The sequence below is a fragment of the Wasmannia auropunctata genome, unplaced genomic scaffold (genome assembly GCF_000956235.1).
Source record: "Wasmannia auropunctata unplaced genomic scaffold, wasmannia.A_1.0 LD336090.1, whole genome shotgun sequence".
Classification (NCBI taxonomy): Eukaryota; Metazoa; Arthropoda; class Insecta; order Hymenoptera; family Formicidae; genus Wasmannia; species Wasmannia auropunctata.
The window spans coordinates 2,063,102-2,088,210 of record NW_012026800.1 but is presented as its reverse complement, the minus strand read 5'-3'; the positions used below and the strand labels follow the sequence as shown (position 1 = coordinate 2,088,210).

General features: G+C 45.4%; 2 protein-coding genes across 2 annotated transcripts; one reads left to right on the top strand and one right to left on the bottom strand.

The window, feature by feature from the left end:
* LOC105447878 (bicaudal D-related protein homolog) lies at positions 1 to 25,109 on the top strand. The gene is made up of 5 exons (XM_011686136.1): positions 1 to 243; positions 20,271 to 20,603; positions 21,325 to 21,494; positions 21,864 to 22,185; positions 22,300 to 25,109. Exons 1-5 carry the CDS (start codon positions 1 to 3, stop codon positions 22,918 to 22,920), a joined length of 1,689 nt encoding a protein of 562 aa, XP_011684438.1. The 3' UTR covers positions 22,921 to 25,109.
* Positions 16,373 to 18,341, bottom strand: LOC105447877. The gene is made up of 2 exons (XM_011686135.1): positions 17,862 to 18,341; positions 16,373 to 17,681 (listed from the first exon to the last, which is right to left on the bottom strand). Exons 1-2 carry the CDS (start codon positions 17,998 to 18,000, stop codon positions 17,599 to 17,601), a joined length of 222 nt encoding a protein of 73 aa, XP_011684437.1. The 5' UTR covers positions 18,001 to 18,341; the 3' UTR covers positions 16,373 to 17,598.

Genomic DNA, 25,109 nt, shown 5'->3' with positions numbered 1-25,109 from the left:
ATGCTGCCGAAGAAAGACAGTCAGACGGAGCCGTACGCTCTCGAGGACATGATATCGGATCTGCAGGCGAGGCGGCACTCGCTGGATCACGACGAGGTCGTGCAGGATCCGGCCGAGTTGCTGAAGCAACGCGAGCGGGACCTCGTCCTGGCGGCCGAGCTCGGCAAGGCCCTGCTCGAGAGGAATCAGGACCTGACGAAGCAGGCCGAGACCTTAGCCGAGGAATACTCCGCGAAATTGGAGGTGAGTACATGTGGTGTTTATAAAACGTTCAGTTCGTCTGGCACGTTCGTCTCGTGATTGATCTGATGAGGAAGAACAGTAATTTACTTTGAAATCTAAAGGAATAGTGCAGAAAAAAATATTATTTCTTCAATTAAATATAATGTAAACGGAAATATTAATAACAACGATGGAAATATTAATAAAGTATTAATAAAAAATGCTAAAGTAAAAGTTGCTCATTTATATGAGACGCGCAAATTGCTAGGCAAAGGAGAGATTTATGAAAATATAATTCGAGCGTTTTCTCCTAAGTGCAAAATATATGGCTATATATATACCGGAGTAATTTATCGTCCGCGCGAGCAGTTAAGAGATAACGCTTATGTAATCTTTTGCTCGGCGTTTATTAGATAAAAATTAATTAAGGAGTGCATTGCGCGGAGTTTCCGATTTTAACGAGGTGAATTTTACTTTCGACACGCCTGCGAGATTACACATTGCCGTAGGCGGTACATACGAGGAGGACGCCACGAGGTGGGGAATAATATTTTTTTAAACTATAATACGCCGAGAGAGCTGTCGGCTCTCTGGTTTCGCATGTACATAATGCAATCCGCACGTTGCACACGTGCGCAACAGCCTAGGCGCGCTGCAGTTAGGCGCGCGCGTTGCAACCTGCAGTGCTCGGCGTGCTCCACTTTCGCGCGAACGTTAATCCTCCTTCCTTCGATTTTATATCTTATTACGTTGCTGCCAGTTTTATGACGAAACGGACGCGAGGAAACCCGAAGTGACTCACTAATTGACCGCGTAAACAGCCTCCTCGGGAGTCTGCCTGCCGCGACGACTATTATAGGGACGCCACGGCGTTGCTTGCATTAGCGACGAGTTTATCGCTACGACGCGTCTTATCTGATCGATAAAACTGTTAATTGTACGAAGATAAGCGACGTCGTTGCGAATAACTTCAAATATTCCTATCTTTATTTAAAGTAGAGATATATCCCGTTGCATCAATACATGTGTCTCTCCTGGAAACCGTTTAACAACTGTCGCACGTGTCGCTCTAACAGAGCTAAATGCATCTCGCTGTCGGTCGATCGCATCAAAGGCACGGACCGTGTCATTTAACGCGTCATTGAACGCGCCGATGGAAATTGCACCGCGACTGCATTATCGCGAATTGCTAGGTAGTCACTCGTGTCGCTGAGGTTAAACGCAGATCCGCAAATAATCAGACGGACGGCGTTTTTCTCGGTGTTTTACCCTCTTAACAATGACACAGCCGAAAGCCCGTGAGAAGCGGACGGCGAGAACAGTATAGCAAAATCAAAGACAAATTTCTAACTGGCTGGAAATTTTCACCTTCGTGTTTAAGCGGGCACGGTCGCTTTCGAACATTACGCCGGCCGGCTGCGGGAAATTTGCTGCCGTGATGTACGCGAGCATGCAGCGCGATTGCGTAAGACAATAAATAACGCGGAACTCCGATGCCGGAAAGATCGAAAATGCAGCATGCTGCGCGCGCCACGTCCTCGTACGTTCGACATAAAATATCGCGACGAAACCGAGCGAATTTCTTAAGCTAACGGATCGCGTATCAATTAATAACAGAAAATTGCGGGAATTATTAATAAATCAATTATTATTAAAATTAATTATTCGATATTAAAACACAGAAATATTTTTTTGTAATATTTTTTTGCGACATGCATCGATGTGAATAATCTGGTCCAAACTCTAAATTAATTAATTAAATTAATTTCCTAGAAAGTCGCTCTGACATTTTCATCGTGTCTTGTATAATAGCACTCTTTCTGCCTCTTTTAATGTGCCACCGCCCGTTACCGGAGAATAAACACAATTTCACTCATTTTATATAATTGCCTTTATTTTACGGCTGTTTGCATATGATTATCTTAAATGTTTCGTTTCCTCTTTCCTTTATGCCTTTCCGAGGGACACGACGGCACTCGTGAGCTGTCGAGACGGCCAAGCGAGACGGTTAGGGTTACTCGCGTCCGCCTCAAACACCAGGTTGTTCATTTATCGTCGAGTATTATTATCGCGTACGTTCTCTCGGGCTGTGCTTTCCTCCGTGAAGAGCAAAGGAAAGAAGAAGAAAAAAAACAGCGGACGAAAGTTATCGATAGAAACGTACGTACGTTTCTTCGCAGTTTTCGTTCGAAATCGAGCCATGAAACGCACACGTTTGAATTTCAAGTGCGCTCCTCTTCCTTCCTCGCGACGACGATTCGCAGGCGCGGTCGAGAACCCGCCCGCCGGACGTTAAACCGGCGATCTCGAACGAGAGCATGCGATGCGTGTCCTCGCTGAAAATTCCCGGGAGTCCGTTCAAACAAACAAACAAACAAAAAAAACGTCGAATTTACGACAATTTATCTTCACCGCTCTTCGAGCGTTTCTATTCTTTCACCATCATCACGCTTCTCTCATAGATTTCGACAGAATTGGCGTGGATTACGGCAACTCGACGTCTCGACAGCTGTGTAATGTTTAGCTAATTGAACTTTCCTCCTTTGTCCCTGCCGTGGATTTCGCGCTCGCTCCACGCCGCCGGTGTTATTTAATTCAGGATTAGTTAACGCAATCGTGTAATAATAATAATAATAATAATAAGCGGTCGGGTCTCGCGACGCGCGGCACCCGTCGCGTTTCGTACGCGGGCAACGCGATTCCTATATACCGACGACGATGTCGCGGGGAGCCACGAAAGCGTGGAAACAAGCCACTTAAGCAACAACCAACGGCCCCGGAGACAATGCCCGGCACTACGCTCTGCCTGCGTCTGCCTACCCACGTTCCCCTATCTTTCCGCGTTCTGCCTGTCGCCTTATTTTTGACCTCCGGGCGCGGAGAGAAGGCCCGCCGCGGCCCACTCCGTGCCCTTTTAAATCGAATCCGAACAATTACGCGTTGCAGAAAGCACAGTCAGCGGTGCATCGAGACGCGATGTCTCGCGCAACGAGCGAAGGCACGAGCTCTGATTCACTCTCTGAGGTTAAACATTGAATATTAAACATTAATAATAGTTAATAATTACTAATTCAATATTGAAAAATATAGGAAAATATAAAATAAAACACATTAGAAATATAAAATACATCGAAAGATAATACGTTAATAAAAGACATAAGAAGCAGTAACAGAGATCATTCATCTTTATATACCGATAATTAAATGTTAAAATATTAAAATAGAACATCAGATAGGTATACATACAATGCGTTAAGAGATAGTGCGATAATAAGACATAAGAAGCAGCAATCAGCGAAGACGTAAATCTTTGATCCATATTTAAAGATTAAATATTAAAAAGTGATTAAATATTAAAGCGGAAAAAAGGAATGTATAAAAAAAGTCGTGATGCTCACAATGGTGTTCTCACGAGAATGTAGTCAAGAAGATAGCTACCTTCTTCAAAATGACAATACGTGTCTCCCTTTTTATTTCCGGATATAATTACTCTCTTTCCGGCGGGGACAGTCTTCTTTCGGACGGACCATTCGCGCAGTTGTACATGAAGCAAAAAAATTTATTAAAAAATTCTCTTATTTCTCGTCACTTGCGTCTCCGATATTTTATATTCAAACATTCCACATTTAATATAAGTTAGACAATTAAAAACCACTTATTTAAAATTGCGAGCGTCGTACGTGCAATTTATCGACGTGCGACGTTATCATTACAATCTCTCGCTTTTCAAGTGGCATTTACATCTTTTTTTTTTCTCTTTCTGTTTGCTCTCCGGCGATGTCTGTGAATATTTAATCGATGAGTAAGACTTATAATTGCGTCACCGCGCGCAAATTTAATGTTCCCGGTGCACCTGCTTGACGTCACGCCGTTATCTATGACGCCTCGTCTATGTACGAGCGTGTTTATTCGCGATCGCACCGTTTGAAACGCACGCTGCGTGCGTAAAATATTTAGCGTGAAGGCGATAGTACGTTCCACCACGACCACGAGCGCCCGTAGGCGGGGACCACCTAATGCTTCCGGTTTCGTCTTTAATTAAGCTCGCCACGCTCGCTATATGGAATAATCGCGGTCCCTTATACAACTCGAGTCGGTTGAAAGCGTCGCGAATCGTCGACGAGACGTACGTATGTATATCGTTTCCTCGACCGATCGGCTCGACTCAGCCATTTCGACTCGCTATCAGTTACGCCGAACGGTAAATTATGAGCGTGCATAATTAATAACTCGCACGCAAAACGTCGATCATGCGCGAATTTTCGCGTAGAATTGCCAGCGGGATGTTCGCATCGCAACTTCGATCGTTTCCTTGCTGATAAAGCGAGGCTGTGTGAGGCTGATTTAATTAGCGACACTCTTTCCTCTAAAAAAAAAATGATATAATAATTATTAACATAAATATAATATATATATAATTAGATTTATTTAATAAGAATCTGCCTTAAGCAAAAATATTTAATAATTCCTCACTAAATGTTTAAAACTGAGGGGAAAAATCAATTCGTTTTGTTAAATTTGCTTGAAATCGCACTTATTCGGAGGGAAACTTAGAGAGCAGCGCGCGCGTACCGCACGCCGCTTTCCTACCACCTGATTTACGATCGCGTTAATTAACGCGCGGACGGACCGTAGATTGTGCGCGGGCGTCATCCATCACCGAGAAAAACCTCCGAGAGTCCCGCTCTCGGAGTCCGGCGACCCGTCGGCCGAAATGGCCGCGGACAAAAATTGCTTTCGTCCAAAGTTAACACTTTCATCTCTACGCGCGGCGTGCATCGCGCAGCTTTTGCGAGGCGAGGAGAGAAATGGGTCGCGAAGTCGTAATGAGAGCCGCGCCACGCGTGAGCTGGCGAGTCGGCACGTTGATGCGCGCGCGGTTGTATAATTGGTCGTCCGAAAGCGGACTGCTCGCGGCTCAGCTGATTCGCGCTGGCGATAAAAAAGCGGGTCTCTCGCATATGCAACGCGTGCACTCGCGCGGCGGAGAAGAGGCTTCTTCGCGCTTTGAGAAAGCCGCCCGTGGTTTAATCGCACGCTTCTCGCGCGCATCGCCGCGACAGCGACCTGGGAAATCTGCGGCTCGCCCGGCGGTAAAAATCGAGATCACCCATTAACCTTCCAAGATGCAGGCGTGCTAATTAACTGCTTAATTAGTCTATCACGGTCGACATTGGCGTCTTCTCGCGCTTCAATTCGAGGGCGGGAGAAACGCAGGATTTAGTAGTCGCATCGATGAGATACCTACTTTAGACTGGCATCAGTTCGTGCGAATCATGTCGTCTAACGGAATTTTCGTCTCGAGTGCACCGTTTTGATTGTTTTCTATTTCTTAATGAGCGATAAAAGATTTTCCGTCTGGACTTTTCTTTCGTTTTCGAGATTCGTGCGGTATGGTAGAAGTCTCGTATCAAAAAATGCGCACAACGACGTGATTTGCGTCTAATTCTGAATGGCGAGAACAGCGAAATGAAATCACGCAGGGACGTTATAGACATAAACGAGGTAATTCCGTGTAAATCCATTGTTTCCAATGAACGGTGGCGGGATTCGTTACGCAACGAAAGAGCACACACAATGGTTCCGGCCGGTGGTTTCGAGCGGAGAGAGAAACGGAATGTGATGTAAATGAAGTCACGTTCGCGCGGGCCTACTCCTGCCTTCGCATATATGCAGCTCCTGGAGCTTTCCCGGGTATGCCATAACGAGCTAAAACGACGTTTCTTGCGCTCAGAGCGAAGAGAGGAGACGCGCACGCGAGCATCGCGATCGGCCGCCTGTGGGCCTGGTGGGCGAGAGAATCGCAGAGGTAGTCGCTAGCGGAGGGAAGCGTAACTTTTCCCTTCGTGACTTTTTTCCCGGCGAGGAAAAGTCGCCTTTTTTTTATAATCCCCCTCTCACGGACGGGCCAGCGCGCGCTCTCGAGTCGTTATCTGTACAGTTGTTATACTTCCGTCGGGGCCTTTCGTGCCTCGCATGAGTGCCTACGAAAAGGAAATTCGTTCGGTCACGAAGTTCGAGAATTTCTCTTTGTGTCAGGAAACGATATTCTTCTGTCCCTCTCGCTCTTTCTCCTCCCCCCCTCCCCCTTCCCTCCCTTGAGGCGCAACGAAAGTCAAATACGGGCGATCGTATATTAGCAATGCATGGGATTTGCAATTTAATTTCGGTCGCGTTTTCTTGCGATATCGGCTTCTTGTACAGCTTCTTTTTCAGTTTCTTATTTTTTTGTGATATCAGCTTGTTGTATAGCTTCTTATTCAGTTTCTTATTTTTTTTGTGATATCAGCTTCTTGTACAGCTTCTTATATTTATTTAATTTCTTATTTTAGTGTAACATTAAAAAGCTGTTATTTATCTCGTATGAGTTTAATGCGCAAAAACAGAAGAAATGTATTTATAGTGTATTAAAAGCAAACCATTTTGTTGTAGTTTACAAATTTATAGTTACGGCAGTAGTAAATATAGTTTTAGCTGCGGCACTTAAAGCTTTATTTTTCGCGTACGGATGTTCCGCGGCGTTAGATTGCTCGGTTCGCATCGGAAACCGTTATCGTTCAAGTTTTGTTCCCGAGGCACCCTGACCCAGTTCGTTCTTCAGGCTTCGGGTTCCAGGCCGTGAAGCCGAGCTGTACGAACTGCGGTCCGTATCGGTACGCAATAATAGTCCGTAGCCACGCAGGGCTAATTGCTAAAAGCGCGAGCGAAGGAGGGAAGAAGTTAGCGCATTTCTCGGAGGAGGCACGACGGAGCAGCGGGACCGGCACGAAGCGGACCGGAAGGCCTCGAAAAAAGTAGACCGTTAGGCCGAAACCCCTCGAGAAACGTTCTACCCTCTTTACTCTCTCCCCCTGCGCGCTCTTGTTTAGCCGCGTGACCGTACAATGGTCGCGTTTTACGGAGTCAGCTGTGTTGCGATTGTTTCGTACGGTTGCACGCGCGGGCGCGCGGTGCGGCGAGACCGCTTTTTCCACGTTTTATTTGCGCCGACACAATGGAGGAGAATTGTTATACTTATCTTACTTTGCGTCTCCTTTTTTTCTTTAAAGTAGGTTTAGAAAGGCGGAATAAATTGCGTCGCGCTCTTCGTTAATATTAACAAAACGAGCGGCCGCCTCTTTCTCATCCTAATTTTCGAATAGATATGAATAACATTTTACAATAATAAAATTTATATTCTGGCTGTGAGAACAAAATTTAATGCCGGGGAAAAGTGCAACTCGAGAAGAAGCTTCACAGAGCGACGTGTTTAAGAGCTAATGAAAAGTTCCTGCAATCCAATCGCCGCAAGGCGATTGATTTTTCCCGGAGTTTCACCCGATTGTCGGTCGCATCCGACCGCAAGACCGGTCGCCGCATCTCGGGATGTCGCGATCATTTCTAATGTGTCGGCGCGCGTTTCTAATGAGTACTCGTTCGTTTAATGTCTCTACCTCCCGCTTCGGTCACGCGGTCAAAGAAATTATCTTAAACACCGGTAATTGCTGCGTGATTGTTCCCTGAATCGTAGAAAGTTGAAAATCCCCGAGATACGGCTTTCCGCCGTTCAGCCGCGCGCGGCCGATAATCCACGGTTTCCTGCTTCCCCTCCGCGTTTTTAAAACGAGACGAGGTGAGATTAACTCGTTTAAAACAACTCGAACAGAGCCGCGGCTCCAATGCAAATGGCTATCGCTTCAGGAAATAGACACCCAGCCGCGGGTGTACAATCACCCGACCCGGTAATCAGAAGGTTAACACCCGGGTACCGTTAAGCGACGACGATTAGAGCGATTGTTATCTCCTCGTTCGCCCCCATCGCGGGCCCGTTTTTCCTGGCCGCGACCAGGTCCGTAAACTCACCGCGGAGAGGATGTAGGCGAACTTTGCTTTCCGTACCATTAAACACCGATCCCCCCCTCTGAGTCCACGCGATCGTTATACTATCTCCTTCCCGTGTCTGGCCGGCCTGTCGGGAGACACGAAAAGGGCGGGATGCGGGATGTCGTGAGCGATCGCGAGACGCGCCGCTGGGCGGAAAGTAATGGGCGTCGCGACGCCGTACAAGCCCCGTTTTGTCGCCGCGAGAAACGGACGGCTGGAATGAGATCTGCCGATTAGAAATCCGCGCCGTTACAGCTGGGAGCTGCGAGCGATACTCTCATTGTGTTCGCCTAATTGCGTCTCTCTCTCGCGACGTGTCTCCGCGAATACGGAGAGAATAACGGAGTTCCCGCCCGCGCGTGCACGCGCTGCATCCACAATAGCCGGTTACAACGCCGCGGTTACAGCGCCGGTCTCACCGTGTCTCCCCGGTGAGTTTCAATTACAGAGGTAACCGCGCTGAGAGTCGAGAGACGTAGCGGTTGCCCCGATGGGTCGTTTCGATGCGATTTACTTGGAAGGGGGGTGAGGAGGGCGGGGAGAGGGTTACTTAATAAGGAATACATTAGAAGGGAGTTGCATTAAACATACCTCGCGTAATTGGAGAACAGTATCTCTATCTCTTGGATGTCGTATCTTATTTCTCCGCTCCCTGCTTTGAATGCGGGTTCTTATCTTAACAGGGATATCATTTATACGGCTTAATTACGCGCTGCTCGGTGAGGCCGAGGCCTTGCGTTGTACCGCCGGTATTCCGAAAAATATAGCTTCCTCTCTTCCTTTCCCGGAGAAAGTTGGCGTCTCCGGTTTTGCACGCCGCGCCAGCCGCACGAGTGTTGTCGCGTTGCGGTTTGACATACGATAGATCCCCATTTTCCGCGCGACACGCGGTTTACCGCTTATATTTAAGTATATGGTTTTTTGACTGCGATAATAGCGGAGGAGAAGCCCCCGGTCTCATTGTCAGTCTTTCGTTCATTCGCGTTCGCCTCCTTCGATTTTCCGCCGCTCGAGTGACCCGATTTTTTCTCCGCTGTCTCCCGCGCTTGAGTAATGTTATTCCGCGCGCGCGGAAAGTAAGTCGCGCGATGAGAAAAATGCATATGCGCGCATACCGACAATGCCGCGGCTCGCGGCAAATTACACCTGTCGGAGCGCGTATCGCCTGTAATGTTCTGTTATTGCGTCTGAATGTCTCATTAACGTGAATCGTCGTTTAATTATAAATACTATGGCGGCCGAGTTTCTGCTCGCACGCCTCTCATCGGGGTAACGCGAGCGTTGTGTTTTGCGCGGCGATCAAAATAATTCCAATATTTCGACGTGCGTCTGTTATTTTTCGTCGAGCGACGATATTCGATGCCGGCGCGGCGCGCCTCGAGGATGAGTCGTCCATCGCGACGGATGAAAAACTCGCTCGCGCGGAATCGGCGCGCGTTTTCGTCGACGACGTAAAACGATCAGCTTGCGTTGACCCGTTTATCTAAACCAGGTTGTTCTGGGCCAGGAATTTCCTACTTTATACTGCGAAATCGCGTCGTCGCCGTCATCCGTTCTGCCGGCCGATTGAAATGATCGGAGCGACAGAAAGCGGGACGGGCGACCTGGAAACGTTCGCGGAAGAAAGTAAAGGTTCGGTTTCCTCATCCGACGACACCTGATTTTTTTTTCGCCGCCGAACGTTTCTTACGCGATCGTGACGCGCGCGAGAGCGTCCTTCGTTGTTCGTTGCGCGATCATCGAAATTTTCCTCACTCACGTCGAACAGATGTCGCCGATTCGCTCAGATCGACCCGAGATAAGATAAGACTTATCTCGTTGGATATACAAAATATTCCGACACGGCACGGAGAGAGAATGGCCGCGGCCTTGAGGGCGCCTTACGAAAGCGCAAACCGCGCGAGAATTTCGTTGGCCAACACGGCGATTTAACTGTCGCGGTGAGTCACTCGCGCGTCTTTTGTAAACTCGTTAATAATGACCACGTTTAATGCCGCGTCCGGGGCTGATATCATTTCAATTAATTAACGTCGGTGTACATATCCCGCGTAACCCACTCGCGTAATATCTTTGATCAGACATCCGCTAACGATCTGTCGCATTTTTTTACATAATTACTTAACAGTACAGCTGTAACGAACTATACATATTAATGTCTTAATACGTTTAATACTTTTGGCGTACATAGTCAACGTAACGCCGGGATTATTCATCGCGCTGGCGCTAATTGGCTGCGTCGGCGTTTTAGTGCGTTCTACGATACTACCTAATTGTGGAATAAAAAATCGTTAAAAAATCTGCGCGGTAGACTAATTATTTCTTTTATTATCTTATTTCGCCGTACGGTCCGATAGAAATGTTCCAACGGCGCCTTTAATTAACAGATGCTGAATTACGTATTATACGTGCGCGCGCTTGTTAATAACAGCGATTACAGTATTGTTGTAATTACAATCGGAGATACTCCAAACGGACGTTACCGACTTCATGCGAAGCTTTTACAGTCGATTGCTTTACCGTTTATTAACGCTGTAACTGTATCTAACTGCATTCTCTCGTATAATCTATATACCGCAGCTATGCCGTGATCTAGAAACGGAAATTGTTAACCCAAAATTCGTTGCCTGGACTCTCGACATCGCGGAGAAACGTGCAACGTATGTCTCGTCAATTACGTGATTATCGTAAATTGCCGATGGGCGAGATTGAGCTAAATAATCGCTCGGAATCCTCGCGATATCCCGCGAGTGCTCTTCTTTATCACATCGTTGGTTTTACAAAGTATTCTCAAACGCTCCCGCGCCTGACAGCCGTGACTCTATCGTAATTAGCGCGTATCATCAAACACCGGCGTCTTAATTACGCGCTCGTGCATACGGCACGGCGCGGAACAGCGATCTAGGGGAAAAAAACCGGCTACACGACTCGCTGCGATGATGATTGCGCCGTGCATTTCCGCCCGGTCGACGCCGCGCGGCCCGGCTCTCTCGCCTCTCTTTTTAAAACCTTTCTATGGCCCGAATATATGTGGCGTGCCTTTATTATTATTAACGAGAGTGTCGTAAGACACTCCTGCCACCCGATCAGCATTTTCGCCACTTGTTAGTAAAATTACGTAACGCCGCACCTGGGAGACTTTTATCACGGTTCGTCAAACATTAGATATACAATATTATATATCGCAGAAGGTTTCTGGTCGAGCCGTTTTCAATTGAAGCGGCTAGCGGACCGGAATTGCTACTACGTTTGCGCAAATCTCACGCACGCGTGGCAGGGGGTATTTAATTGTGAATAAACGACCATTACGAAAATTGACATTATTTTGTTTCGAGGAAGCGTATTAATGTCGCATATATATATCATGTAAGAAAGCTATACGTTGCATATATATTCGTGTAAGAAAGCTATCTTGCAAGAAAAATGCTGAACAAAGAAAATAATAAACGATTCTTGATTTATCAGACGGGAAAACAGCGGACAAGACTAAATAGAATTCGTGAAAGGTGCGTGGAAGTGAAATTAGTTTACAACGCATTATTAAATTAAATATTTTCAAAGTCAGTGACGAAGAATCAATTTTCTTTTTTCATAGAATATTAAAATAAGAAATGACGTATCGCCAATTTTTTTAATGCCCTTCGACGTTTCAAGAATGACATATTTCGATAACAACATGCCATATTTTCGAAGTCGCTGCGTGCGCGTCTCGCGAGCTTCGGTCACAATGAAGTAGGACGCTCAATTAGATCATTAGGCGGGTAATAGCACTCGCGTGCGCCCACCGTCGCGCGTCGTCCGCCGCTACGTGCCTCGCGAATAATTAGCGGCCGCCGACGGCTCTTCCATCCGTCGGCGGATCGAAATAAAAATGAATAATAAATTCGACAGCGTAACCTCGTAATAGCCGCTTCCTCGGCTGCGAGGAGCCGAGGGGGAATTTTCTCCCGCGCGCGCGATAATGGAATCGATTAGCGAGGTGCACCGATCCAATTAACTTCGCTTCTTCGCAACGTCACGGCCGATAAACGCGCCGCATGAAAAATTACGCAACCGTTTAAGAGGATGCTGAAAGGTCGGCCAAATTTGTACAAGGTCGATAAAGCAGACTTTTCAGTGTCAGTGGTATTTTTAAATGAACTTCTTATAATATCTTCTGGTCTCACTCAAACACGTGGAATGTCCTTATTTAACTTATTGAAGTGCCATCTCTTGGAAAATCCGACACTTACTACCAGACGCAATTTTTGCTGTCTTTACTTTAGCCGAGAGTACGAATTACCACAAATTGCATTCTAATGAACAACTTTTTTTCTATGCTTCCAATCGTAGCTCAAAAGGTTTTGTATTATTCGTGCAAGTAATCCGATGCGCGCTAGGTACATTTTTTGTGCATATGAGCTGCAGAACTTTTGTATCAATAAAATGTTTACGTCAGGTGATAGGTTATGTACCCCAAAAAAAGTAAATTTTGAATATTTTTTCGTTTTTACTATTCATATATACCTAGCGCGATAATATTTTATGTCTATTTCAATCCTGTAAAAGCGTTTTTAAATCCGTTCAATCGTTTCGGTGTTATCCATTAGAATGCAAATGTCGGTAATTCCCGACCTTTCAGCATCCTCTTAACCGCGCGCGCGATTGTCGCGCGGATTTCTTAGCTCGCTCTACGCTCGCGTATACGGATTCATTCGCGGTTTTACGCGATTGCGCCAATTGACGTGTATCCGCTTTCGCTGGTCGACGATTTAATAATCGGATCGAGTTGGCGAGGTACAATAGAAGTGCGAAGAAATGAAAATTCGAAGCGAAATTCTATAATAGATATCTATTTTATAATCTATAATAATGATTCTAATTCCATAATAGATATCCATGATTGCTATTATATGATAGATTTGTTTGAAGAATTAAATTGTCAAAATTGAGTAAAAAATTGAGAAGATAGTGGTGCGAATTTTCTGACCGAGAAAAGATTCATTTGAGAACTGTATTATTTCACATAAGTTTGCTACGTTATTACATTGTTATGTATTTAAAATATTTATGATCTCCTTTCTCTTTTGTTTTTCGAAATATTACTTATTGAGATTTTTTTATGAGATACAATCTATTCCGTTCATTCCACCCGTAACGGTACTGTTTTAGAATTTCATTATCAAAATTCAATAAAGAAAATGAGAAAGTAATGGTGCGAATTTTTTTCAAGAACTGATTCGTTTAAGAACTTTATCATTTCATAAGTTTGCTACATTGTTACATTATTATGTATTTAAAATATTTATGATCTCCTTTCTCTTCTGTTTTTCGAAATATTATATAGATTTCTTTATGCGAGACAATTTATTCCGTTCGTTCCGCCCGTAACGGTATTGTTTTAGAATTTAATTATTAAATTCAGTAAAAAATTGAGAAAGTAATGGTGCGAATTTTTTTTGTCAAGAAGTGATTCGTTTAAGAATTTTATCATTTTATATGTTTGCTATATATATTTTTACATTATTTTGCATAAAAAATTTATGATCTCTTTTCTCTTTTGTTTTCAAAATATCGCCCAGATTCAGTGATTTCTTTACAAGAGATTATCTCCGCTTATTCCGTCTGTGCCGGTATTGTTTTAGAATTTAATTATCAATATTCAGTAAAAAAATTTGAGAAAGTGATGGTATTGTTTTAGAATTTAAAAAATTTGAGAAAGCAATGGTATTGTTTTAGAATTTAATTGTTAAGATTCAATAAACAATTGAGAAAGTAATGTGAATTTTTTTTATCAAGATTTTTTATCAAGAAGAGACTCGTTTGAGAACTTTATTATTTTAATGAATTTAAAAAGAAATAATAGGCTCCTTTATTATTTTACATGCTTACTGTATTGTTACATGACTGTGCATTTAAAAGAATTCACGATCTCCTTTCTCTTCTGTTTTTCGAAATATCGCCCGGATTCAGTGATTTCTTTACGAGAGACAATCTATTCCGTCCGTTCCGCCCGCGACGGCGGTTTTTGCTGGATATACGTTCGTTCCACCACGTAACGGATGGACCCCAGTTGCGCTAGCTCGCGATCACCGCCGCCGCCGCCGCCGCCGCGGACTCGTCACAGGCCATTGCCTCGCGATTACGGACCTCCCTACCTTCGCCTTCTACGCCGATTGCGCGCGCGCTCGGCATTATCGTTTTCTTCGAGGGAAAGTGAACGAGGTGCGACGCAATAATGCTTGCGCGTCGGTCCGCCTGACCGACGGCCGCTGCAACGCCACCGTGGAATATCATTGTGATTAATTCGCGATTATCCGCGAAACTTCTTTCTTCCCACGCCGCGCGACCCATCCCGTCTCGCGATGCCGATTTTTTTTCCGTACGAAAAGTTTGAAGCCGCGCTTCGGACGGATGCGCTATCGGTTAGCGAGAATCAATGAGTTCGTTGGAATTTAAGATAGGAATTGCGAGAGAATGATGAATAGTATATACATGAAATTATAATGAATTATGATAAGGTTATGAATAGTGAATAGAGGAACGGTCGCAGCTATTTCAAGCTAATGGAAAATATCTCTACATTAAGTTTTATGCGTCTACAATAAGACTTAAGACTTAAGGTTTAAGAAAATTGACCAATCACAATCGATTATTCTTCTCACGTGAGATGAATAATCGACTAAGATTGATCAATTTTCTTGAATCTTAAGTCTTAAGTCCAGGCGCGGATTTACGTATTTTGCCGCTTGGGGCTGAAAAGTAGCTGCCGCCTCTTGTACAGATAGTGAAAATTAAAATTTTTATAAGAAATGCATAACGCGATCTGAACCTCAGCCGTACGCCGCCGCTGAAACGCGGTCCTGCGGCACGAAGCGCCGCGACAGGCGGCAGAATCGGCACGACGCGCCGGGGCGCGTCATGTCTCCATATTTTGCCGCCCCTATATTTTGCCGCCCTGGGCTATAGCCCATTAAGCCCCTATAGTAAATCCATCCCTGCTTAAGTCTTATTATTGACGCCGCTTTAGTCGGAGAACACGTAACGTTTCTTTTCTAGTATCCTCGGTAGTTTGATTCAATTATCGATAATCAATCTAGAGATGTGCAGATTCCATCACGACGAGGTTCTCTTCGGTCTCTTTGACAAGAGGTTTTGTAATTGATTATATTTTGAAAAATTTATATTACCGGCTGAAGAAGACTTGAAAAAGTCGAAACGTTCCGCTGTAATCGAATAAAATTATATAATCATATTACAACATCTTTGTCTGCTCGTTTTATTGGCCTTTATAGTCTCTAGTTTCAATTTTATTGTAAAATAAAACGAGCCAATGTACAATTTTACTTGGAAAATATCTCATCGACGTCTGACACTGAGCTTGAAATTTTTTGGCTCCATTTACGCCGGCCGTTCTCTCAAGACATCTCGGTTTCAAGGCATGTCTTTCCCTTTCTTTGCGGAACGGAATAGCGGTCTGGCGGCGCGGAAAACGATCGGGGGGGTGTCCATTAGGCCCGCACGTTGGCTAGGCATTTTGTAGCCACTGGTGGTCTCACTACCGTCTTACCGTGTAATTAGATCGAACGCGGGCCGGAGATCAGCGTGTTTTGCAATAAGAGCGAAATATCCGTTTCGCTCGCGACGGCGAACGAAAGTTTCAGAACGCGAACGGAGTTTCGATGGAGAACGCTTGCATTGCTGGTTCCAGTCTTATCCGCTATTTTTTTGTCCGACAAATCAAGAATCGTTTATTATTTTCTTTGTTAAACATTTTTCTCGTAAGACAGCTTTCTTATACGATATGTATGATATAAAGCTTTCATCTCTGAAACACTTAATTTTCACGTATAACCGCAGCTTAAAATGCGAAATTTGGAAAAGAATTTTTTATAAATGCAAATAAATTAAAACGCAAAAACTATAGATTTTTAAAATTTATCTTTCATAAAAATGCACAAATTATACAAATATTATACATAATTTATGAATAATTGAAGCCAACGTTGATATATGACTATTTTTATATCTTATCTATTTCGCTCTAAATGTCGCTTTTATTTTTTTACAGCTGTTTCACTTATTATTTTATTTTAATTATTTGTTATTAGTTATTATTTCTGTTATTTTTATTTTTATTATTTTTTATTTGAAATTATTATTATGTATCGAAATATTTTTTATACTGATTGTGCAATTTAATTGTATTGTTTTGCTTAGCGCTTGAGAGGACTAAGTTTCTAGAGCGCTCAATAAATAACGATATCCATTTAGCTAAATATATTTAAAAGTTAATTAAAATATCTCTTTATGCAGTTGAAAATATTTTAATATATTATAGGACTGATACATGTATGCTTATGACGCGTAGACACGAAAGGCACGAGGCCACCAGACTCGACTAAATCGAAGATAGTTACGTATTCGTGCCAGTCGCGGCCTCCTCGCGGTGATATATGGTCGCAATCTCTGCTGAATTTTTATTTCGCGGGATGCGCCGTTCCTATATCGTCGATGCCATCCGTTATCGACGTGTCGCAAGAACGGAGGATTGGGAATTGGACAGGAGTCGTGAGTCACGACTCCTCCGGGGGATCGTCTCCAACTTGGCAACGGCATTAAACCGCCGGTTAAAAAGACGCAACCGTATGCAATTATCCCTTGCTCGCGTGCGGCACACGGCATTTTGCAAATTGCAGACGCAGCGCCGATTGGCGCACCGTGTCGCCGTCAGCGTCACGGATCTGTGACTCATTGCCCGTCGCGGGCAAATAGATAGTGTGTACATTCGATAGCGTTTAAGCAAATATAACGGTCGTAGCGTTCAGGCTCGAGCAGACAAGGCCGCAGGTCGTAGAGTCGCGCGTAAGCCGCCTATATTTAATCTCCCTCGTCGCGCGATTAAAATCCACATCTGGAAACTTGTGCGCCGCTCTAAATCGCGAGGGTGTCGATCTGACGTGCTCGGTAATGAAACTCGTAACGCGGTCTAAAATAAATGCCAAAGTGCTTTCAAACATATCCAAACGATTCGCATTCGCGGCCCCTCGGCTTGTATTCGGAGTCGTCCGTTCGGTACCACGCTTGCATGCACCATGAGCAGCTCGGCCGCGCAGGAAGCGACGTCCGCGAGGCCCGTCTCGGGCCGCAAAAAACCGTCCGGCCCGAGTGTGACTCATCCACAAACTCGAGAGACTTCAACGCGCGCGTTTCCGCGAGCACCGGTATTTCTGGCTGGCGGCGTATTTGTGTTACACGGCGTCGTATCAACGCCGTAAAAAAAAAAAACTCGCAACTGGAGCGGCGGCGGCACACGTCGTCGTTGCTCGGCGAACGGGATGTCGTGATTCATGTCGTGAGCCAAGTCGCGAGATGCAATCGCCTTATAGATGCGCAGGAGCAATGCGGCGTTCTCTCTTGACAGGCCACCCGGTTGGATCTGCAACTGCTTGATTTCGCAAAAAAACAACTAGTTTCTCAATTTTTATAATGGCTTTGTTTTACACAAGAAACGAATATAAATATTTTATTACATTTTTAAAACCTTCCTCCAGCTACCTTTGTTAATACCGATTCTGCATGACGCAAATCTGCATGCTTCTGACGCAAGCGATTGATATCTTTATGCAGACAACAATTAACAGAGAATTGCAGATGAATGTTTCAACATTAAACATGATGCGTACTTTGGTTAAATAATATAAGTCGATTTAAATGATTCGCGATTAATCAGTATCTGGCCGAATATTGTTGATTAGCGGAGCGCTCTGATAAAACTAATTTACTCGTATTTTGTATACCCAGCGAAAAATTCTCGTCCCGACCTCCGTAACCGTCGAGCAATACGTCTATTGTTCGTTGGCCTTCCGTGCGGGGACTTTGGGGATCGGTGAACTGTAGACCTGCGGGCATGCCGGCGATCGGTCGATGAGTAACCATGGGAGACCAAGGCCGTGCCTTCCGACTCGATAAACTTCACCGACAACACAAGCCCTCTTGTACGCGAAAACAAACTGTTTTCTATATGAACACTCTACATACTTCATATGATAATCGGAAAGTAGTCTGACGACGATCTGCCAGATTCTTGATAGATGATAGAACACACATACACACATTCAAGCTTTATCTGCTGATATATTCAAAACGAGAGTATAATTTTAGTGCTGTCAGTATGGATCTGTGTAACTTCATTTTGATATTGGAAATATTTGATTGATATTGGTTTAAGTCCAAACAGTAATTAAATCATGATGCGTGCGTGCTTATTGTCACAATGATACTTTATCAAAGTTAGACTGCATCTGCGTTAACCACTTAATCTTATCTTATCGTTATCGATCATCGTTTTAGTCAGGAAATACATGATAAAATAAATCTTGATATCTTAATAATCTTGATTGTAACACGATATATATGATTTAATACCGCGATTATATTGTGCCACGAATGCATTTACGGAAAGAACGATTTTGCTGGAAGGTAAACAAAAATTTGGATCTGAAAATAATTCTATTGGAAACTCAAAAATGATAAGCGTTGCTGTAAAAAGTTTGATATTCTAGCAATCAGTTTGACTTTTCAACAAAATTATTTTGACGATTCAACAAGAATTATCTTCTGTATTCAGTAAATTTTTTAGATCTTCCAGCAAAATCATTCTTTCCACGTTCAGCAATATTAAAAATGTTGGGAGAAAAGTATCGAAACTTACTTGAAAAATCGCGTTGGCAAAGCGAGAGGCACAAAGTATATTATCTCGTACTTTTGCACACTCAGGGAAATGTTTCACTGTTCCAGCTAGAATTCTAAATATTACACTGAAATTATATGGCTGTTTTTTGTATCTGCTAAAAAATTGTTTGTCATACGTAGAATTTATAGCAGCAATATTCTGAGAATATATGCAAGAAAATATAGGTCTAATAACCAAATATAATTGGAGTCTGGACTGATTAAACGTCATAAACTTTCTTGTTAAATTTGACAAATAGTTCAAATATAATTTCTGCCTCTGTTATCTACATTGATTACAAAACATATGTGGTATCGCAGTGTTTACTTATCCGTTTTAATTTTTCTAAATAATTCTCGCTACAATTGCAAAATTACTTTTTACTTTTATCAAACTTTTACCAAATTACTTTTTTCAGTGCAAAATTATGTTACACTTTGTAATGCGATTGCGCAAACGTCGCGGCTTTTTAGTAATGCGTAATTAACAGGATTGCCTCACAGTCCCAGTAAATGGAGTTAATTAATACTAACGTTTCATTTAGAATTCCGTATTTTCTTTTTCTCGATTGTTACGTCTTGTTACCGGTCGCGGAGCGCGTTATCGAGCATCGCGTTGAGAAACTCCACGTGGGAACAAAGCGATTCACGTGTGTGGCCATCGCTCGCCGTGTGTATCCGCAACGAAACCAGTTCTCGTATCGCGTATCCTTTTGTTATGCACAAATGCATCGTGTTCGCACCTTTGTCGGCCGAGATTTTTCCAAACGATCTTACGTGCCGAAGTACAAATATTTCAATCTTTTTTCTCTTGTATGTATTCTCTCCTTCTCTTTCCGTTTCTCTCTCTCTCTCTCTCTCTCTCTCTCTCTCTCTCTCTCTCTTTGTTTTTCTCTCAATTACATACAAGTCGGATCTTCTTCTCCGTTTAGTTTCACTAGAATCCGCGATAATTCGATAATTGAGATAAATACTGTTTCGCGATGTACCTTTTACTTTTTTTTAATCTTGGAAAGCGCGCCTGGTCTTTAAAGAAAAGAAAACTGAGGTAGTCGGCTAAACGGTCAAATTGTGCGTCTAATTGTATGTTAATAAATTTGCGCCTCCTTTCACCGAGTTCTCAAACTTTTATCTAATTACACCATCTTGATCTCGCAGTGCATAAAATATGAACGTCGAGAAACGTAATTTATGTGTATACTGACTCACGCCGCGCCGGTTTCTTTTTTTTCTCCCGGTTCACGAATGACGCGTTTCGTGCGCGGTGCGCGACGTAAGACACCGGTTTCGCGAAAGGCACAGCCAGCGGACTCCTTGTGCCAGAAACCTTTCAAATGCTAAGATGACTTTTCGGTGCGGAGATCGCGGAAGCTATATAAGCATCGTTCGATTCGGCACAGGCACGACGAAATTAATTATTAATCAAGACACGAACTCGTCGTGCAGATCGCTAATCAATTCTTTCCTATGCGCAGAGTTTGGAGCAGGAGAGGCATCTGCTGCGAAGGAGACTCGAGGAAGCGAGGGATGAGAGCGACGCGAGGGCCTCCGAGCTCCAGGCCGACGTGGAGAGCCTCAGGAGCCAGTTGGAGGAGCAAAACGAGAGGGCGAGGCGAGCGGAGCGCGACCAGGCCACCCTCGTCGCGGAGCTGACGGCGCAGAACACGAGGCTGGCCGATCAGCTGAGGGAGGGTGCCAAGCAGGAGGAGCAGTTGCTCCTCGAGGTGAAGGTGCTGAGGGAAAAATGCGCTCTCAGGAGCACCACCCTGCAGGATCACGTCAGCAGTCTGGAGATCCTCAGGGACGAGGTAATATAAAACGTGATTTTTTTTAAATGATAATATCTTGATCATACCTCATCATGCATCATCAGTGCGTAATTAACTCCTTTTTTTGCATATAAAAACTCGACTCTTTTCCCCTCTCTATATTCGCTAACGAATTTCTTGCCGGGATTTCCCTCTCGTCTAATTGCCATGCGCGCGCGGAGAGAACGGAAACTGTCATTATTAATCATTATCCATCGGAAGCCGAACGCGCGGCTTTCTCAGGCGGGGCCTCGCTGAATAATTCGCAGCATCCTTTTTTATTATAAAAAGGAAGCGGTAATCGCGCGGCTACGCGTTGCGTTCGCACGTGAATTTGCGCGTTACAATCTCTGGGAAAGCTCTATCATCGGATAAAAATGAACGTGACCCTCGGGCGGTCGATCTAACTCGCCTCGTTCCGTCGCCCTTTCATTTCGCCTTACAATGGCATTACCGGATGTCGGCTCTCACGAATCGTGCGTAGCTTAATTGAATTAGAGGCGTATAGAAATATTCAATGTAAATATGAGATGTATATTCGCGACTTGCTTATATATTAATTTTATGTCACCCGCACGTTTCGTATTTCTAACTTCAAGCAGACTTGAGAAGTAAAATTGAAACTTGAGCCAAGATCGAACGGAGAAATGACCGCGATACGAGAAATCGCTGTCAGTATATCACGCATGTCGTATAAGTCTCGCACGCTTTGTCGTTTCAGGTACAACTGGTATCCGCACAAAGGACCGAGTTAGAGAGGCGGTCCTTGGAGCTGCGCGAGGAGAGGGCCAGTGCGATCGCGGCCCTCGAGGAGGCCGAGGAGAGAGCCACGGCCTTGGAGCGGCTCGGCCACGAAGCGGAACACCGCGCGAGAGTGGCTGAGCAGGAGAGGTGAGGCCCAGAATCCGCGGATCTGTACACGTGGCCATTATGGGTTCGGTTGGCACACGGGTGCAACGCTCGATTGAGCACGATCCAGTTAGATCTTTCCGAATTCCGCGACGTTTCCCAAAATTCATCCCCACGTGACGGGGTCGCATCTTCATCGAGTAAACGCGGGATGTCGAGCGGATAGTACCATTCGTATTTGTATTCGATATTATTTTCTGCGGTACCCATTTTGTACCTACTTCACATTTGAGATGTTAAAATATTCCGTCGGTCACCAAACGTCAACAGGCGTTTCTTGGTCAGTTTCGCTTTTTTTTTTTGTACGTCACATTTCTTCAACCACGCAATATACGTGTCTATTACCTTCAGGGACGAACTGGCGTCAGCATTGGCGGCTATCGAGGCAGAAAGGAGAGTCCGGTCCGGCTCGATACAGAAACCACCGCGGTCCCTGCAAGCGGAGATGGAGTGCGAGGAGAGCGGCAGCTCGCTCGGGGAACAGGAGGACGGGGGTCTGAGGACGGAAGTCACGAGGGCGACGAAGCGACTCAGGGAGCTGTGCGCCCACCTTAGACGCGGCGAGGACGACTCGGGTCTGCAGAGCGACTGCGACGAGTCCATGCTGGTGATCAATCTCAACAACTCCGAGGCGGACGTGGGCACCAACGAGCGGGAGTCTCACCCTTCGCCGGTGAGCAGCCTTCTCCTAGCATCATTTATTGTTTATTACAAATATATAACGTTAATTTTAAATATCTAGTCAAAAAAGGATCTATTGTTAATTTTAATCACTTTCTCTTCATAGACGAATTGTCCGGGTGCGCTGATAGAGTTGGTCGAGGAGGTGTACAACCTCGCGCTGTCGGGCAGAGGGGCACCAGGCGAATTGGGACTGGCGGTGGAGCTTCACAGGGTACGGGAAGAGCTGGATAATTCTCGGGAGCAGTGCAGGATACAGGAGGAGGAGCTGAAGCGACGCGGCGACACCGTTCTGGACCTGACGAGCAAGCTGAGCGTCTGCGAGGCCGAGCTGCGCGGCGTCAAGGAGGAGCGCGACAGGGCGAGGGGTGACATGGAGCACTCCGAGCTCACGAAGGACGAGATCGTGGCGAAGGCTTACAAGGTGCGCGATCAAGCGGTCGCCCGGCAGAACAGGGTGGAGGTGGAGCTGGCCAGGACGCGGATAGACATCCTGCAGGCGGACAGTCAGCTGAAGGAGGCGATCAAGCAGAAAGTCGAACTCAGCCAGCAGCTCGAGCAATGGCAGATGGACATGCAGGCGCTTCTGGACGAGCACGTGCGGAGCAAACTGACGCCGGCCCCGCAGATCGTCGCCACGAGGAACGGCGAGAACTCGGACGTGTCAGCGCCGGCAAGGAAGAAGAGGAGCACTGGCTCGACGAAGAAGATGTTCGGCCTGTTTTGACGAAAGTGACGCAGCGCGATGGCTTCGCTGCACTGAGCCGAGCGATCGCGACTGACCAGTAGACCTAGACTGCTGATACCTGCGCAGCCATTTCGCATAAAAGGAACGTTAACAGGACGAAAAGAGGATAAAGTGAATTTAGGTGTATTTATCTCTTTAAGGACCAGTGGTGGAGCAGCGTTCCGGACATTCTCCGCTCCGCTAAAGTCATTATAATTGATGCCACTCGCATCGCATGCGTTGCGATTTACGGACGAGCGATTGTCGAACTAATCTCAAAACTAGCGACTTTTGTATAATTAAAATTAGGAGCTCGAACCAGACCGGGACGCATCTCTGGAACTCGTGCGAATTCCGGGATCTGTCACGGTACGAATGCCGAAACATCTCGCATTGTATGACGCGTGCGAGAAACGTCCACGTTGGCTCACGGCGGGGAGCCCGGGTGTTACATCGCTGCTGACGCTCGTGTCGAAACCGTAATTCGAATTTAAGTGGCGTCGCTCGCAGAAACAGGGACGTCCGACTTTCTACGATTCCTCAACCGGGGAAAGTCGCGGAACCCCCCTCCCCCTCCCCTCCTCGTTCTTCCCGAAACGCGTTCACGCGCGGACTCGACACGCGTCCAATATTGTCGCCCCATCATATTTTTTCACCTTCGTCTCGATGTTTTTACGTCGACCGCTTTTTATCGATCGCGGCACGATCGATGTGATCCGGACGGACTGTCATTATCGCTCATCTGATTGAGTAGACTGTTCATGCGAAAAGTATTAATAGCATAAAATTGCGTTGCGGCGCCGATCGTTAATGTAGTCAGCGAGACGGACAAGTCCATCTTGTCGAAAAAAAAAAAAAAGAAAAGAGAGTCGTCGCTAACGTTCCCTCCCCCGAGAAATTAAAGTCCCGTTACGAGCGACGTCTTTTCTCTCCCCGACAGATAAATTTTCGACACGTCCAACTGACGTTTCTAGCTCAGGGAAATTTTTCGCGCTCCTCTGCAATTTCGCTCTTTCATCGCCGCTCTTTCTTCATCGCCCCGCTCTCGAAAGATCCAGATGAGGGATGCGCCAGATGATCGGCTGCGGCACCAACGAAACGAGATTGACCGGTCACGGTCTTCACGCGGGGAGACATTGATCGACCGAGAGGTGAACGAAAGAACGCGAAGGTTTAATGTCCCGACAAGACTGATTACGGTCGGCAGCCGTTTTTTTTTTCCTCCCGCGCGCTGAAACGCGTCCTGTCATTCCCATCATCGTGGAACGAATCGTTCGCCACGGTAAGAACGATCTCCGAGTGGAAACTCCTTATTTCGAAACGGCCCCCGCGAGCGGCTCGACGAATAATGAAACGAGCAGGAGTCGCTCGAGTGCACCCTCGCTCCGTTTCTTTCCGCGACGCGGGGGGAATACCGAATTCCTCTCGATAATGAAACATTGTGATACGCTGTGTCTTACGTTATAGAATCGAAGAATGTCGTGCGCGCCTTCTGACGCGTCACTCCTCCGTAACGAATCGACGCGACGGTCGTACTAAGAGCGAAAAGTTAAAAGAAATTTTTTTTTTTAATTTCGTCAAATCGCGAGAATGAATGATAAATCCGTAAGAAAAAACTGCATTTATCATGCATAATTATGTATTTAAAGATAGCTCTACACACACATACACACACGGCTTGGATGACTTTCACTCATCGAATTACTCGACCGCGAATTCTTAATGTCCGTCCATCGTTCCGTCCGACAGGACCAATTGTTTACGCGATACAACGAGAAGGGGGAAGGATGATCGAGAGCGTTTGGAGATGAAAGTCGACCGATCCAGCCGTTGATTGATACCTTAACGCGACGATAGTGCAATATCACTGGAATATTTTTACGACGATTAATATCGAATCGAACGAATTGCAACGACTGCTCCTTAAAAATCCTGCGGACACTCGCGTGAACGATCAGTCCTGAGGAGCACTGCGATGTATGCGTGTGACCGTTCACGTGTAGACATTGCATGACACACGTGTGTACGTGCGTTGCACGTTTTCGTAGCGAATCCTTTCTATGTATATTAGTTTCGTTCTTATGTCTTCGGGGGGCGAGCGTACCGCCGAAATTGTATGATAATTGTACAATTCTCGATCTGATCAACTACGACGACGATATTTATTTAATAAAAGTCCGTTTTACGAA